A 17,918-nucleotide genomic window follows, 5' to 3' on the forward strand; every position below is an offset into this window, starting at 1 on the left:
TTTAGCCGTTTTGGTTCGCGTTCTATGGGCATCCAAATCTAGAAGATCCAATGGGAATGTGAATCATGAATCACTGTGCTTGTATAGTGTCATCATTCTCAGATAAAGTTTTACAGCTCAATTGTTTGTTTATTTTTTTGTCCCCCCCCCCTTTTCTCTCCAATTGTATGCGGCCAGTCACCCCTACTCTTCCGAAGGGTCCCAGTCACTGCTCCACCCCCTCTGCCGATCCAGGGAGGGCTGCAGACTACCACATGCCTCCTCCGATACATGTGGAGTCGCCAGCTGCCTCTTTTCACCTGACAGTGAGGAGTTTCACCAGGGGGACGTGGCGCGTGGGAGGATCACACTATTCCCCCCCAGTCCCCCTCCCCAAACAGGCGCCCCAACCGATAAGAGGAGGCGCTAGTAGAGCGACCAGGACACACACATCCGGCTTCGCATCTGCAGACACGGCCAATTGTGTCTGTAGGGACGCCCAACCAAGCCGGAGGTAACACCGGGATCTGAACCGGCGATCCCTGTGTTGGTAGGCAACAGAACAGACCGCTGCGCTACCCGGACACCCAAGACTGATACTTTTGTGGTTGAAATCTTGATTGGCATAAGTTTTGCCTAGCTGTACAATTAAAAATCAAATTTTTGACGTATGACGGTTGACATAAGCCATGTTTCCATGTAACTGTCAAACATTTTTTAGCAAACTTTTCTTAAGTTGCAAAAAATAAAATACAAATTTGTTGCATTTCCATCAGATCTGTTTAAGCTAATAAAACCCTGAACGTTGTCTCACATGTCCTGTGTGATATGCCCATATGTACTTCAACACCCACAAGAAAGACGGACCGGTTATGATGAAGAAGCAGCTGACCATGTGATCAAATTCTATTCACATTTCCTTCTCTATTCAACTAATGTGTTTCCATGAACTCTTTACTGATAAAAGCAAAAACCACCTCAACCACCTCAAGTGAGCGTAATTTTATTTCATTTTGCCGTTTCCATCCAGCTTTTCTAATGCAGTACATCATAATGCACATAATGTTTTGATGGAAACATGGCTGATGGCACAGGGTTTATTCATGATGTTTAAAAAAGCTGACACTCCAGGTCATTTTTCCATTTAGAAAGGTCAGCTCCCTAGCTGACCTTAGTCGGAGCTGGATTCTTGGTGCCCGTTCAATATGTTGATACCATGTTTGCATCCAATCACCGTCTGTCAGCAGTTTAAAAACTCGATGTGTAAATTTGACAAAGGGCTGAAGAGTATTGATTTCTCCAGACAACTCCAGGTGAGGCTTTGTCAATAGGGCAAATTGAGTGGGCAAATGAGAAATGAGCTTTCTGTAAGATTTTTTCCTCGCCAGTTATAAAATTTAGATATTTATTTGGTGATTAATTATGGCTCACTGGTTGGCTGTACGTGTTCAAGAATCAATTTTAATGACTGGCAACAACAGCTGTTGTTCAGTCAAAACATCCTCTGGTCGAAAATTCCTTTGACACTTACGGGAGTTTCTGTGTACTCACATTTTAGTTTTCTCATTAGCATCTGGCTGGGGAGGATTCCCATGTGTTTTGTCAAGCGAATGTAAGCAGGGTCTTTGAGGGGCTGACCTAATTTGGCAGCCATCCACTTCATACTGTCACCTGGGTTAACAAGATCCACATCAGGTGTTGAGGAACCAATACAACCTGATGAGAAATGGGCTACTGGAACAAGACGTTCATGGACAAGTGCCGAGAACCTGGAACTGATGGAGTGCTATTGTACCAGCAGACCCCAGGAGAGGGGCTATATGAAGCTTATGTGGGAACTGTGGACCAGTAGGAGACCTACACCCACACTGACACAAAAGCAGCTAGTGGCTCAATGCTCGACATCAATAGAAGGAAGCTACTGTCAAAACTCAAGATGGAGAGGCTCCAACAGGACGACTATACAGTTCACCACCCTGAATGGCCACCCAGTAGGCAGGACATACATGAGGACAGACTCCAACTAGCTGGAACAATCCTACTAGCCATGACAACTGAAGCTACTGAGGTTCAAATGAGAATCATGGCCAGACTAAAGACAGTCAACCCACTGGCTCGGCTTCCACGACTTTGACAAACTACTACCACAAAGCCTGCTTGTGGATGTGAACAAAGCCTTACGCAATATCGTGACTGCCAACATAACAGAAGGCAACAAGCTTGTATATGTCGCTGCAACCGTAATCCTGGAGATGCTTGGGTACAGGTTTAAGAACATAGGTCACCAACAGTGCCTTCCATGGAAGAGAAGGCTGGAAGCCGAGGTCACAGCAGCACAGAGAGATGTTAGCCAGTTAACAGAGGTGTGGAAAAGTGTGATGAACAGCGCTGGGTTGAAGAAGTACAGCAAGATGTCCTTAAGTGAGACCTTGGAAACTGCCAAATAAAGGCTCACAGCTCTGGCTGCCAGGCTGAAGAGAGACACTAGAGAAGCAGAAGCCAGAAGAGTAAATGGCCTGTTCCTCAAAGAACCATCCAAAGTGTAATACCCGCTGCCAGAGTAACAAGGGAACAATATCAGATCCACCCAGAGCAGAGACCGAGCCATACTGGAAGGATATATGGGAAAAGGAGGCATCACACAACACATAGTATATCTATATCTATATGTGTGTGTGTATCAAACATATTTGAAAACGAAATACATTTTATATATATAATATGAAAACTACTTACATTATTCATATATATAATGTATGTAGTGTTCATATTCCAATGTTTGTAACAGGTAATAATAATAACAATAATAATAATAATGACAATAAGAACTTTATGAATGATTGACCCAATTATGACTTCTGAAACCATAAGACAGACAGTAACATGTCAGCTGAAATCACCAAGCTTGTGGGAAGTATCACACTATTATCTCACTTAATAATTAACTATTAATGAGCCGACCATGATGATATCTGTTGAGCATCTACATTCTGCGGCCTATCTATCGATGTATATAGCTTACACATTCAGCTAATTTAAAGACTACATAAGAATCTTTGAACTGCTCAGAATGAAGATTTCTGAACTCCCTGCTCTACAATGGGAAGAGCTGGGGGACATAAAAACTGGACTTATTTCAGCCAAGTGGAAGACTGCTGTAGAGTGTTGATTGACATTTGTGTAGGAAAATATTTATCAATGTCATTACAAATGTATTGCCGCGAACGACAGATTAAAAATGGTGTTAAGCACTATTCACTTTACCAGAGTTGATGCCAGATCCATCGGTCTGACCTCTTCTGAGCTGTATCTGAACAACAGTGGTAATATCACAGCAGTGTGTGCACTTACCCTGGTTGTGTGTGAGGGTAAGCACATAGTTATCGACGCTGGACAGAGGGGGGTTCCACTTCAGCAAGGCTCCTTGTGGAGTAATGTTGAGAGCCGTCAACTCGGCCGGCATGTCCATGGCTAGGAATATAATACAACAGGTTTGAGTTGGTATCATAATAATAAAAACATTAAAAAATGACAATACGATAAACAATGAAGCCATTTGGTGACGTTAAGGACCACGAAGCTTGGCTGACATTCCCCATATGTTTTTGTAGTTCATTTGCATAGCTGTGTAGAATACAATGTGTTTATAAAAATACACAGATAAAACATAATAATTGTATTTTCTCATGTGTGTTACTATAACTATTAAAGAAGGAGAAGGTCACCTCTGGAATAAAATTGGTTGGACATTTAATTACATCAGCTAAGAGGTATCAAGTGCATCTAAACACAATGTATGAAATATTATAGGGTAACCTCTGTCGCCATGGTGATAACAGGGATTATTGAGAAATTGCAGCGTGCAGCATCTACAGACCAACGGTGCAAAGACTGAATGTGATGCGCTGCAAAAATAATGACAAACCAAGATTACTTCAACTTAGATATGAGTTTTTAATCATAGAGGCTTGGTTATGGGAGAGTGCCATTTTCATATTAACTCAAAATGTGCTTTCATCGCAATTCTGATCACAGTTTATTCAACGTTGACTGGCATCAAAGAGAAATTATACAGTCAGATATGCTGCAGAAAGTCTCAGTCGGTCTCCAGAGCCCACCATTATCCACCCTCTTCTTCATTTCACTTCCAGGCAGCCGGACATGCCAAAATTGAGTCTGAATTTAATTACACCTTTAACCTGAATGTTTCAGCCCCCGTCTCTCCTCAGGCATGTTATTTTGGTCTGATGAGTGTGTGACGGGTGAATGCAGAATACAGCATGTGTTCTTAAAGGTCTTCCGGATGAGGCGATTAATACTGCCGCGCCCTCGTCAGAAGAAGAAAAAAAAAAAGGTGCAGAGTTGCACACATTAGTTACTTTTGAGTCCATCTTATAAATTCGGTAGATGAACAAACCTGATTAAAATCATTACTTTAATTGCAAAAGGATTTAATTGAATTAGTGGGTGCTTGCCAGATGAATTAGATTAGTAGAGTAGACAGAGTATTGCTGGTAAAAAAAAGAAAAACCAGACCCGTGCTTCTTCTTTAAGGCCTCGGATAATCCAATCATCGTTTCCCTCATCTTGTGCTTGCGCCGCAGAAATAATGGTGTGTATTTTTTTAAAAGATACTTGGTGTTGAGACACAAAGACCGAGTTGAGAACGTGAGGGATAAAAAGATATTAGTTTCCTTATAACACTGGTATGAATTTCAGTTAAGGAGAAGCAACCATGGAACGGCTTCATTTTCAGCTGTACATGAAGCAGTCAAGCTGTTTCATCCCCAATTTTAGGTTTTGCTAAACGCAGGTAAAAGTACCTCTTGAAAATGTATGACCAGGGAAGAAGACTTTTCTAATTACGCTTTAGGTAGAGTAGGTAAATGAGCTTTGGAGACTACAGGTTTCTGGCGAACAGTAATTGTGGTTAAATTTCAAGAACGCTTTAACGGTCGCTGAGTGTTTACAGAAAGACGTGCTCCCGAACAAGCGGAAATGCTCTTGTCAAGTTTAAATGTCTCCGTAAATACTAAACCGTCACATGACCATCCGCTCAGACAACCAACCGACAACTTGGCTGCTTTGTTCTGCATCTGCGCCAATTACTGTATGTAAACCAGTACAGTGGGGTGGAAGCACCGGGACTTCTGACTCACCACGCCGACTTATTTCCTGCAGCAGCAGCACCACAACACAACAACACTGTGTGAAACTGTGATGCAGGGTACAGTTGTGTGTATGGGTGTGTGTCTGTCTGTGCATGTCTTTGCAGAGGAGTATTCAAAATGTGCACGAGTGTTTACTTGAGCTGGAATGTGGATGTGTGTGTGTGTGTGTGTATGTGTACGCAAACAGAGGCATTATATATATATACTATATACTATATATATATATATGGATGCGTGGTGTATTATCAACACTAACCATTTTAATCAGAAAACCTTTGTCTGCAGCACACTTGCTGTAGTATGATCCAATATTACATGGCCATTCTAATCAGCTTTTCTGTGCTCTTGACAGGACATGATATCAGAGTCAAGTACTATGTGGCTTAGGCTCTCGCTCTCTCTCTCTGTTTTTTTCTTTATTTTGTTGCTCTTTTTTTTGGGGGGGCTTTTCTACCCAATTGTATCCGGTCAATTACCCCACTCTTCCAATCTGTCCTGGTTGCTGCTCCACCCCCTCTGCCGATCCGGGGAGGGCTGCAGACTACCACATGCCTCCTCCGATACATGTGGAGTCGCTAGCCGCTTCTTTTCACCTGACAGTGAGGAGTTTCACCAGGGGGACTTAGCGCATGGGAGGAACAGGTGCCCCGACCGACCAAAGGAGGCGCTAGTGCAGCGACCAGGACATATACCCACATCCGGCTTCCCACCCGCAGACACGGCCAACTGTGTCTGTAGGAGCACCGGACCAAGCCGGAGGTAACAACGGGGATTTGAACCGGCAATCCCCGTGTTGGTAGGCAATGGAATAGACCGCTAAGCTACCCGGACAACCCCCATTTTGTTGCTTTTTTTACCCCTGCCCGGTAATATGTCTTTTGGTCCTTCTGTCTTTTTTTCCCTTTAGAATAGAATAACTTTATTCTTCCCAGGGTGCAGACAAAACTAAAACATATTCTCATTTCTTCTTCTTCTCATTAGTAGTAGTAGTAGTCGTTTAAGGTACAATGTTAACAAAGATAAATAAAAACAAAATTCATCTGATAGCTCTTTCCAGTGTACATATTCAGAGTTCTGTATAATTTAAGAGTCAAACAGATGTGAGCACAAAGCTAATGAGCGCCTTCCTCACGTTGTAGAGCAATGATCTTAGTCTTCCTCCTCATGGCAAGTTTTCGAACTTTAAACTCCTGTTTCTCTCTCCCTCTCTCGCTCGCTCCCATGCACTGATTAGCCATTTTAGATGAGCGTCCCAGTTACGCGTTATCTTGAAATTTCACGATGCACTTCGAGAGCTTTTGAAGACGAGAGCTCGTTTTACAGAACGATTTCATGGCACACTCCAAGGTTTCACTCAATTAATGCCACGCTCAACTAACGTGACCAATAAGAAATACATCACACCAGGACTTAATTATTTTGCAATTATCTGTCATGCAATATGTTATAACAAACTACAAAACATTGTCAGGTCTCTAACCTCCTTTATTTTGATTTTGAATATATTTCTATGATTCTACACACAAGTACGTTTTTGGTTGGGTGTAGTGTGTAACCATGGCTGTATTATAGTAGAACCGGATACCGGCTCTAAAAATGGCACCTGTTCATTCCTGTGAGAATTGCTGACCTGGCGCATACGGCGAAAAGGTTCCTAGCTTCAAGGTCACTTCCGGGTACATGGGGCCCCCTGAATATACGCAGTAGTGTTACTCCCATCATGCCTCTAGGCTATGAGAACGGCTCGTACACAGCTGTGCTGTCATGCAGAAGAGGAAAAAAAAAATATTTTTCTGGGCTTTGGAAAAACTTTAAATAAAAATATACAATACAAAGAGTAATAATGGACCATGATTATAGCTGCAGGTGTCCTGTCAACAGTTTTGCAGGCTTTTACAATGCTGGTCTATGGGGAAAATGCTTTTTGGGCCATAGGGGATTTTTCGCTGCAATACCGCGAGTGACCACTAGAGAAAAATTGGCTGCAAGACCGAGTGGCGGCGCCGTATCCAGTTCTACTATAACACGTCCATGAGTGTACCCAGATGTGTGGCAGCAATCATTGTTCCCATTTGTTAATTGTGTTTTAGCTCGTTTGGAATAATGGTAACGATTGTTTGCGATTGACTCCACTTACGTTCGTTAACTTGGCATGGATGTTATTTCAGTCCGTGTTTCCCATAACTGAAGAAGTTAAAGAAGACTAACATTCCTGCAAGAGGAGCACCAACTTGCTCAATTAAACCAGCTCACCACTGGAAATTAGCCAGCTGCACATTATGTGCGGTATTTACCGCTCAAATCTTTGTAGAGATTAACCTTTTGTGTGGGCCTAAAATGAACCACTACTTTAATACTACAGCAGCTTTTCTTTCCTCATTGTTTTCAGCTGGTAATAGGATGCAAATGGGACCAGTAATTGAATCCACTCAACGGACCAATTAAGGGTGAATGAAACCAATCTATTTTCTGTTCTTACTTTCTAATTTTGCCGAGACCAAAATTAAGATTAAATTATATTGCCTCTTATTTAGACGGCAAACGCATAATTATTTGCTGATTTAAGCTTGATAGGCATTTTGGTGTGTTTTGGTGATTACGTGCTTCAAGAGGAAGAGCAGCCATAGTGGATGCAAAAACTCAAAATTATTTTTTTCATTTGAGAAAATGTTCAGATGAGAAGGAATGTGTTTATACAGTCATGGCCGATCTGAACTGACACACTATCACTCAAAAAGAGACACTTCAGCCAAAGGACGTAAAGATTTCACAATTATGTGGGGTATTAAATGCTCTGAGAAACACTTGTGAAAGCAAAGAAGCTCTTCACAAGATGTGTCCAGCGACCAAGGACGCCCTGTTGAAATAAGCAGGTTAAACACCGATGGCCGTGTTAAATAAGAGGACAAGAACAAGGTATTTTTTGTCAGTTTTTGAGTTCTCCCTCTGTCTTGCTTGGGCGGCATTACTCTTGGTAGTCTACATTCCACTCTATTCAACTAGCTCAATAGTCCTGTGACAGAATGTGGCCAAGGACAGCACGCTTACATTAGTCAGCAACACACAGTCAGTAGTTCTTCCTGTTATTCATCAGAGATGGGCAGTATTTCAATTAAATATATTTAAAATACATATCTAATTACTTTTGGGTATTTTGTCATTTGTATTTTGCTGGACATAAAAAAAATAAGATGCAATACTTTAACAGCTTGTATTTGCATATCTGAAATACTTAAAATACATTAGTTAACATGTCATTTTATTCTCAAATAAGACATTTTTATCCACAGGTTTAAACTGTAGGAAAATACTGTACGAGTAGCCTGATCAAAGTCTTTGGCTAAATGCAAGAGAATCACGTGACATGTCCTGTCGGGTCCAGCAACACACTCATTGTGAAGAACTGTATTTCATTTGTGTTCCTTGTGACCGGTAGCTTGTGGAAAGAAGCTGCTTTGGTGTTTGGTGCAAATTTCCCCTAAGATAAAGATCCATCCGTCCATCCACTATCTGAACCGCTTATCCTGCTCTCAGGGTCGCGGGGATGCTGGAGCCTATCCCAGCAGTCATTGGGCGGCAGATGGGGAGACACCCTGGACAGACCCCCAGACCATCACACACACACACCTAGGGACAATTTAGTATGGCCAATTCACCTGACCTACGTGTCTTTGGACTGTGGGAGGAAACCGGAGCCCCTGGAGGAAACTCACACAGACATGGGGAGAACACGCAAACTCCACACAGGGGACGACCCCCAAGGCTGGACTACCCCGGGGCTCGAACCCAGGACCTTCTTGCTGTGAGGCCACCGTGCTAACCACTACGCCACCGTGCCGCCTAAGATAAAGATATGTAATCAGATATTGCATACTAGGGAAAGCTTACTGAATGACACTAAAATACAAAAGAAAAGAGCAATTAGCTAACACATGTTCTCTAGACAGGCAATTACTAGCTAGTAACGTTAGCATACCAGCTAATGTCACAGACACACTCAGGCAGCCTGGAACAGTGGCATTTCATAGTTAGTCATCATATGGGAAGCTTTACTAGCGAGATTAATTGTTAGCAACTTCTGCAATTCAGGACAAAATGAATTTCTAGCATAGCTGCATTTAAAATGGATGATCCACTGTGGCAACCCCTAACAGAAGCAGCCAAAAATAGTAGTAGTAGTAGTAGATTCTTAATAGTTGTCAGGGAAATAGCTTGTGCAGTCATCTTGAGGATAAGGATAACATTTTACATTGTTTGCTATGCCAGGGGATGGTCAGGTTAATTAAAATTAAGGTTAAGAAAAACTCAGATTTTAAGAAAGCAAGTCATGTATCAGTTAAAAATCTTTCATTTGGATCTTTACTCAAAAGCTAAATGTTGTGCATCTTTTTGAACAAAATGTTTTGCAACATGAATTATAGAAAGTTAATACAATTCAAAATGAATTGACTCCATTCCTGGATAATGCTTAAGTTACACATAAATGACTGTGTTTTAGTATGTGAGTTGTTAGTGCTTTTTTTTTAAATGTTGTTGGTTTTAAGTTGCAACTGGTAGGCCTAATCAATTCAGTCGTCTCAGGGGATGAGTGGCAATGAAGCATCAGAGCTATGCCAGGCTGACCCATCATCTGCCACTTCTGCAGAAGACGAAGCCACACCAATACTCAAATGTGCAATGCTGAATGGGAAACACTTCCAAATAGTGAAGCAGATCCCAAACGGAAAGGCAGAAAGAAGCTGAGTGTCATCTGTGCACTAACAAAAAGGTCATAATATGTGGCTCTCTTGCAGCAACATCAAATTTTAAAACCCACTTGAAACGGAGGTCGCCTGACAAAATAAAGGAATATGAAGACCACAAAAAGGAATTTGCAAGTGGGAAAAGCAAAAAACCAGGACCTCATACATACAAACAAACTGATCTCTTTGAATGTGTTCGAGTGCCACAAAATAAAATTGGTTCTCTCGTCACATCCTTTGTCACTACAGGCATGTACCCATTGGCCGCTATTGAGCAAAAATAAATTTATAGACTTGGTACAGGAACTTTGCCAAGATATTGAAATTATGTCCAGGAGAATAATCAATGAAGACTTTAATAATAAAACAGCAAATTTGAAGGAGAGAATTAAGTACATATAACATGTTTGCACCTCTGCAGATATCTGGTCAACTAAAAAAAAAAACACCAAGTTATAGAACGTGAATCAGCTGCTCTTGCTTGCGACATTTCCCCAGTCCAAATACCTACAATCGCATAGCAGAACTACTGGAGGAATTCTACTCAGAATATGGACTCACAACTGACACTATTGGGGCTACTGTGACGGACAATGCAACGAAGCTCACAAAAGCATTTCGAGAATTCAATATCACAGACATTTCAGAGGAACAGAACACTCAGCTTGATCTGCTGTGTCCGGTGGGCCCAGGGACCACGGCCCTGCCCGGAGCTGTGCCCGAAGAGGAAACGCCGAGGGGCGGTCTGACAGGATGTGGAAGCGGGGTAGGCTAAGCTAACTGCTAGCCCATGCAGACCGGCAGTTCCGACAGTCGTCCTGGCTGGCGTTCGCTCTCTTGGACAGTGATTTTTTTGTTTTGTTGCTTAGTTTGGATATATGTGTTCTTAGTTTTGATATGTGTTCTGGTTTGGATATGTATGTTCTTGGTAGTTTGGATATGTATTTTTGTCTTTGTGTTGCACTGCTGTGGGCTGGGGGAAATGACATTTCGTTACATTTCATGTACGCAGGTACATGAAGTGAAATGACAAATAAAGTGTTCCTGATCCCTGAACAGGATGAGACAGATGAGCAGGAACAGGATCTTTCATTTGTAATAATAGATTCAGAGGGAGAAGAAGTGTCAGAGTGTGTCATCATTCTACCACCTCACGTCAGGTGTTCCACTCACACACTGAGTTTGGTTTCAACCGCTGATGCCAAAAGGACACTTAAAGCTGGGGTAGGTTTTTTTTTTTTTTTGGCTCATCGGGCAAAAATTCCATAATAACGTTTCAGCATATTGTTATTCAAGTGGTCTGAGAGAAAACTAGACTTTTGCACCGCCTCTTGGTTTTGTATTCTGGCTTTAGAAAAATCTAGCCCATGATGGGAGACTTTAACCAATCACGGGTCATTTCAGATAGAGGGCATTCCTACTGGCTGTTCTACAAATACAGATTTGCTTACACGCATTCAATTTGCGACCGCCCTGCCCCACCGGTCAGATTGTGGTTGTGTTGACTAGTTCTCCCTTCTCTACCAGCTCCCTCACACGAGTGTTTTATTAACAAAAAAAAATCAACAAGACCAACTCAAAATGGTTACTTCACATGAACAATATTAATGTAACTAAGACATTTCCATCCAACCATCCATTATCCAAACCGCTTATCCTGCTCTCAGGGTCACGGGGACACTGGAGCCTATCCCAGCAGTCATTGGGCAGCAGGCTGGGAGACACCCTGGACAGGCTGCCAGTCCATCACAGGGCCACATTTTACATGGCGAGATTATCAGCTATGATACAAGTTTCACAAATCTCGCTTTGACATTCCCCGGTTGTACACGTTTGAATTAAATGTCCATCATCATCTAGTGGGAGGGGCTTAGGACAGAGAGGGGAGTTGAGAGAGCTGCAGGAAGAGAGCTGTATCTTCAAATTGTCCTCTTTTTTTTTTTGCCTTTTCCAGAAAATTGCCTACCCCAGCTTTAAAGACAATCCAACTCTCTCTAGGCTGACTCACTCAACCGTGGCAAAGGGTTCCGCCCTATGGAATGATTCAGGCAGGCCAAAATGTTTGTAAATACTCAATGACTTCACCAACCAGCAACTGAAGACACCCTGGGTGGAATTCTCTTTATGACTGTTTGAGTCAGTGGACATTTCTTTGGGAGAAGCTTCCTGAGAGGCCTATATCGCCGTGTTGGTGTTGTGCCTACAGCATCGTCATTAATGTTGCTCCAGGACCATCGTTGCAACTGACCAGACACGATGGTGTGGTCACAGCTTTGCGAATCAGAGAAAAAGACCAGAGAAATACAAAAACACGGAGCGGTCCTACTTGCACGTATACTGTATGCAGTGGGGAAAAGAAGGTAAGCATTAGAAATAATTTCTTTAATAATATGATAGGACATTTGAATTTGAGTACACTGCTATTACATGAAGGATCACTGAAATCTAGTTTAACTAGCTATTATTAGCTAAATTTAACTTACTCCTGTTGGTTTGCTAGTGTTAATTCTAGCCAGCATTAGCTAGCTCCTTTACAGAGAATGGGTAACCTTAGCTTCTAACCAGATACACCATGCATTTCAAATGGCTAACAGTTAACATTTATGTTCACATCCTAATGAGCGCTGTGGGGCCAAGTGGCGCTCTCAATATAACCTTTAATTGCCATCAATTTACCAACGTAAATACAAAATGTTGAATGTAGCCATGTTGACATTAGTTCTGTGCAAACTTACATAAGTAAGCCTAACGGTTGTGGGTTGAATGAGAGAATGACACAATAATTACCGTAATTATAATTAACTGGCCCCTGAATGTGTAATTTGGCTTAAATAAACAATTATCTATGTATCTAGCAGTATTTGCCCATGATTAGCCTAACTTACATGTTTGTCCATGGCCATCATATTACAGTTTGTCCTGGGCTATTTATTGTATGGATGTTTGTCCTGGGTCATTACGGTAATGTTTGCCCTGGACAGTTCTTTTGGCAACGAGTTGTTAAGCCTCATCATTTCCCATGTTTGACAATGTGGGCAAGTGAACAAATAAATAAATGAAAGCAATGTAAACCTAACATTCTTCTTTTTTTCAGAAATTGAAGACATCATTACAATAGTCCTGAATGAGGAAAAGAAAAGAACTACAACAGATAGACAGAAAGAGAGTGAATAATAAAGTGTGTGATTTTAAAGTGGTTGCTCAATATACAATTACGGACCTGGAAAGAAGTTTGCATATTTCACAGAGGAAGGCAGAACCACTGTCAAAGGTCCCACACCATGGGTTTTCACCGTTCACCGGAAAAGAAAGAGGGAGGACATCAGCTCTTTGAGTCTGACATTGTTTTGGCTCTCACTTTTTTTTCTTCAGTGCATAACAACACTATTATTGAATGCATGATTTGCCGTATTTTGTTATGACATTCTGTTGATCTGTACCGGTCTTTTACAGATTCCAGGAGATGACCACATTTACAACTTGGTGTAGATGCAACTCTGGAACCTGATGACCCCTAGCCTAGGCCCCCTGTCCCTTCGTGGTTAAGGATATGAGGGCTGTCTCTGTGCTTGAGTGTCTTGTCTGAGGTACACAAGACAAGGGGGATGAGGCATTTATGAGTCTGATCCTCTCAGGGCTCTAAGTGCTTCTTCTGTCCCCCTTAACATCTTTTTTTTGAAAGCTTTTTTTTAATTTTACTAAGTTGATAATTTACACTGGGGAGTTTTTCAGGATAATACATAGTCTTAAAGGGTGCATTGATATTAGCATACCCTTATGTTCCAGCTAGTCATCTATTTGGTTGCACTCTGGATAGATTTGTATATGAGTATATTACTAATATCCAAAGAACAATTCATTAGGGGGTTCAAAGCAGCACCTTTAAAGATCATGACTGGTTGAATACCCATTATAGGTTGTGGAATGTAGTCCTTCATCTAAGAACATAGCTGCCCTCCAGGGTGGCACCAGGACACCATTTCAGTGCTGTCGCCCTGGAAGTTAACCCAAGAACCTCGCATGCCAACATGACTGAATGAAACAGCATAATTAACCCTGTAATCTGGCAGATATTTATGTACAAAGGCAGTGATGTTATAACACTAGTTCAGGAGGACAAAAGCATGCATGGTTTTAATGATGGCTTATTTCCAAAAATGGAGTTTGAGCTCAGTAGTGACTGAGGGGTGGACAGGATTGTATAATAGAACCAGTCTCTCATCTTAACTGCCATTGTCTGTCCGCCACCAGGACTTTGTTTCTCCATTTCATCAGCAGTCTACATTACTCATCCAAAATGTTGCCTTCAAAAAATCTGGTCACTGTGGGCTCTTAAGGGACTTTAAGTGGTGCATAAAAACCTTTTACGGCTGTCACTGGTCAGAATTTGTGAACGATGTGTTCGGTTTCTTCTTTTTATCTCAGTTTTTAAGCCCATCGTTTATGTATCGCACTTTATCTTTATAACCGGTGTGCACATGTAAATATTTTCCTAAATGGGACTGTACTTAAGAGTGGTCGAAGTCCATTAAAAGTTTTTTGTCCTGTGGGTTCTTCAATACAAGTGTGTGAGTGAGTGTGTGTCACATATGCTACTTAAACACATAAGAAGATTGTCAATATCAGAGCAATTGACCATTATTTTACTGGACTGCATAACATTCAGGAATTTATGTGGCATGCAAAAACCTTTTCCCATTGTTTCTCAACAAGTTACTGTGGGTAGCCTACTTCTCGGTCTCTTCCAATTGATTTTCTACATCCTTCTACTACTTTTTTTTTTTTTGGAGATACTTTAATGATCCCAGTAGGGAAATTCCTCTCTGCATTTAACCCATCCTAGCTGTGTAGCTAGGAGCAGTGAGCAGCTGCAGCACCCAGGGACCAACTCCAGTTCATCTTGCCATGCCTCGGTCAGGGGCACAGACAGGAGTATTAACCCTAACATGCATGTCTTTTTGATGGTGGGGGAAACCGGAGCACCCAGAGAAAACGCACCGCAGACACGGTGAGAACATGCAAACTCCACACAGAGGACGACCTGGGATGACCCTCAAGGTTGGACAACCCCGGGGTTCGAACCCAGGACCTTCTCGCTGTGAGGTGACAGCGCTAATCACTGGGCCACCGTGCCACCCATTGTTCATTCATTCATTCTTCTTCAACCCCAACTGGTGTCAGTTACATGAATAGCTAGAAAATAGCATTCAGTGAGTTGGCAATAATATTGTATTACCATCAATCAGTGTGAGGGAAACAGTAAAATGCAAATTTGGAAATAATAAATACACTTCCAGTTTACGGTGTTATATTACACTGTTATAATAGTTCACTGTTTTGGTCCTAAACAATGACACATGACATATCATTCTGGCAGGACTGACATTTATTAAAATAATTATTTTTGTAAGAGACATAAATTAAGAACGTGAAGCGAGTAGCGAAATTAAGGCGCTTTAGACCGGAGTTTTACTCTATGTGATGAGGCTGGCATAGTGAATTTTTAATGTTATCTCACCCCCTGAGATAACTTGCAATCTTGCAGACCTACTTGTATGGTACTTGTGCGCTTTTGTATTTTTCCAGTCCCCCCAGTCGCAAAGCTATGGCATCACAACTCTATGGTTGGTAAGCTGCAATGATGGTCCTGGAGCAACATTAATGATTACATCGTGGGAACAACACCAACATGGCGATATCAGAATGTGCCTTCCTGAGATCATGTCTGCCTTGCAGCTCCCACTGTTCGAAGAGGTAGAGCTTGATTTCCTTGCGGAATACTGCTGAGTCCTCAAGCCCATTGCCATTGCAGTATAGCTGTTTCCTGAAGGAAACCCACAGTCTGTGTTACTTTACATTTTTGGTGCCCTTAATCATACAGGTGTCAGCATCAGAATTCTCATCACTCCAGTTGAGTGTCTCTTCTTTGCAGGCATGGTTTACCACCCTCACAGAAGATAATTAACAGCTGAACGGATGGGAGAAATTAGTTGTGCTGAAAAACAACTAAAACGACTGCAGTGTTAGGGGGCACACAAAGGAGAGTACTTTTTAAGGTTATTGTTGGTATTGGGGGAAAAGGGGGGTGCTTCTCTTTCTCTTCTACTATTTTGTACTGTATCATACTCTGCTGTAATGGTATTGTTATGCGTCTCTTTCACTCGTTCCATTGGTTGCTTGTAAAGTTGGAGAGCTCAGAAATGTACTTACTCCACTGCACTTATATTTATCACTCCTGAAAAAGGCATCTACTAAATGCCCAGTCTTATTGTCTTCTTTTCTTTTCTTTTTTTACAAATTTATTTCTGATTTTTCCCTTTTTTCTCCCAATTTAATGGCCAATCGGTCCCTATTTTACTTCAAACACCCACTCTCGTACCGCATGCGTTCGCCAACTGCATCTCTCTGGCCGGCAGTCTTGAAGGAGACGCCTCCCCACTTTCGTGACAAGGCAAATCCAGGCCGAACCACTGTTTTTTCCAACACACACAGAGACGCATTCATGTGACGAACACAAGCCGACTCCGCCCCCCTCCCGAAGACAGCGTTGCCAATTATTGCTGCTTCATCGAGTCCGGCCATAGTCGGATCTGACGAGACCGGGGCACGAACCCCGGTCCCCAGTGGGCAGTTGTATCGACACAAGGCTGATGGTCTTATTGTCTTCTGAAAGAACCAGTAAATCACTGTTTAGTTCCCCTAGTTGCACTTCAATTGGCTGTTCACTTGGACAGTCAGTGGTGGCTTTGACTGACAGAAACCACCCAGCATGCACCTCTGAATTCACAGCCTCCAAGATGTCCTGATTGGCCACTTCAAATCCATGATGTGGGAAATTAGCGGAGCTCATCTGTTCAATGTAGGGGGCTTAAGGTCAGATGTGATAATAAAATGTGATAGTAAAATGTGATGGTATCAGTTTGTATAGAACGTATTTTTGTATTTTCAAATGACTTGTATTTCAATTAAATACATTTTATCATACAAGTACTTTGTATTTTATTTTGATACATTTGATGAGCAAGTATTTGTAATTTGTAACAAAATACTTTTTTGAGGTATTTGTGTCCATCCCTTGTGCGACTACATTTTAGATTTTACATTTCCGCATTCAGCAGGTACTTTCATCCAAACCGACTTGTAGCAGTTAGCAGATGAATGCATGTCAACCGACAGGCATCGCAGGGAACTGAACAGTAATCACTGCAGTGCTGAGAGCATGTCGTGTCAAGCACAACTCATATTAGCGCCAAACAGGCAGTTCACAAAAAGTGATCAGAATAGGGTATGTAAAATTAGCTACATAATGCCATAAATCAACATCACAGTCATGCTTGGATACCAGCGATGGACTGAAGGAAGACCTGGGAAAGGAACATTTTTATGTCCTTCTTGAATGAAATCAGTGAGTCTGCAGCCCTAATGGAGGACAGAGGCTCATTCCCCTATTTTGGGGTCAGGGCTAGTTTACAATGGCTATTTATTCAATTTCTCTTTTGTTTTGTTTTTTTTAATCTCCTGACATTTAAATAACTAAATCTGCCTGTCCAGGGTGTCTCCCCGCCTGCCGCCCAATGACTGCTGGGATAGACTCCAGCATCCCCGCCACCCTGAAAGCAGGATAAGCGGTTTGGGTAATGGATGGATGGATTTGAATAACTTAGTGACATGAAAAGTGACATTTACAAAGAGTAAAAGATAAATAATGAAATTAAAAACAAGAATTAGAAAACAAAGACTAGAGACATGCTCTATTGCCCCTTTTTCCACTGCATGGTATCGGCTCAACTCGACTCTATTCGACTCTACTCGCTTTACTTTTTGGGATTTCGTTTTCCACTGCAGATAGTATCCCCTCACAGCGAAGCCCTGCTGGTCATTTGTGGGCGTGTTGATTTTTTGCCCCCCCCCCTTTTCTCCCCAATTGTATCCAGCCAATTACCCCACTCTTCTGAGCTGTCCCGGTTGCTGCGCCACCCCCTCTGCGCTGATCCGGGGAGGTCTGCAGACTACCACATGCCTCCTC

General features: G+C 42.0%; 1 protein-coding gene across 1 annotated transcript in view; it reads right to left on the reverse strand.

Annotated features, from left to right (window-relative positions):
- Positions 1-17,918, reverse strand: part of tnr (tenascin R (restrictin, janusin)) — a 160,674-nt gene that overhangs the window by 46,339 nt on the left and 96,417 nt on the right. The window contains exon 15 of the mRNA XM_056293922.1: positions 3,331-3,450. Within this exon, the coding sequence (XP_056149897.1) occupies positions 3,331-3,450 (120 nt within the window). The remainder of the gene's footprint in view (positions 1-3,330; positions 3,451-17,918) is intronic.

This window comes from Lampris incognitus, chromosome 14, assembly GCF_029633865.1.
Source record: "Lampris incognitus isolate fLamInc1 chromosome 14, fLamInc1.hap2, whole genome shotgun sequence".
Classification (NCBI taxonomy): Eukaryota; Metazoa; Chordata; class Actinopteri; order Lampriformes; family Lampridae; genus Lampris; species Lampris incognitus.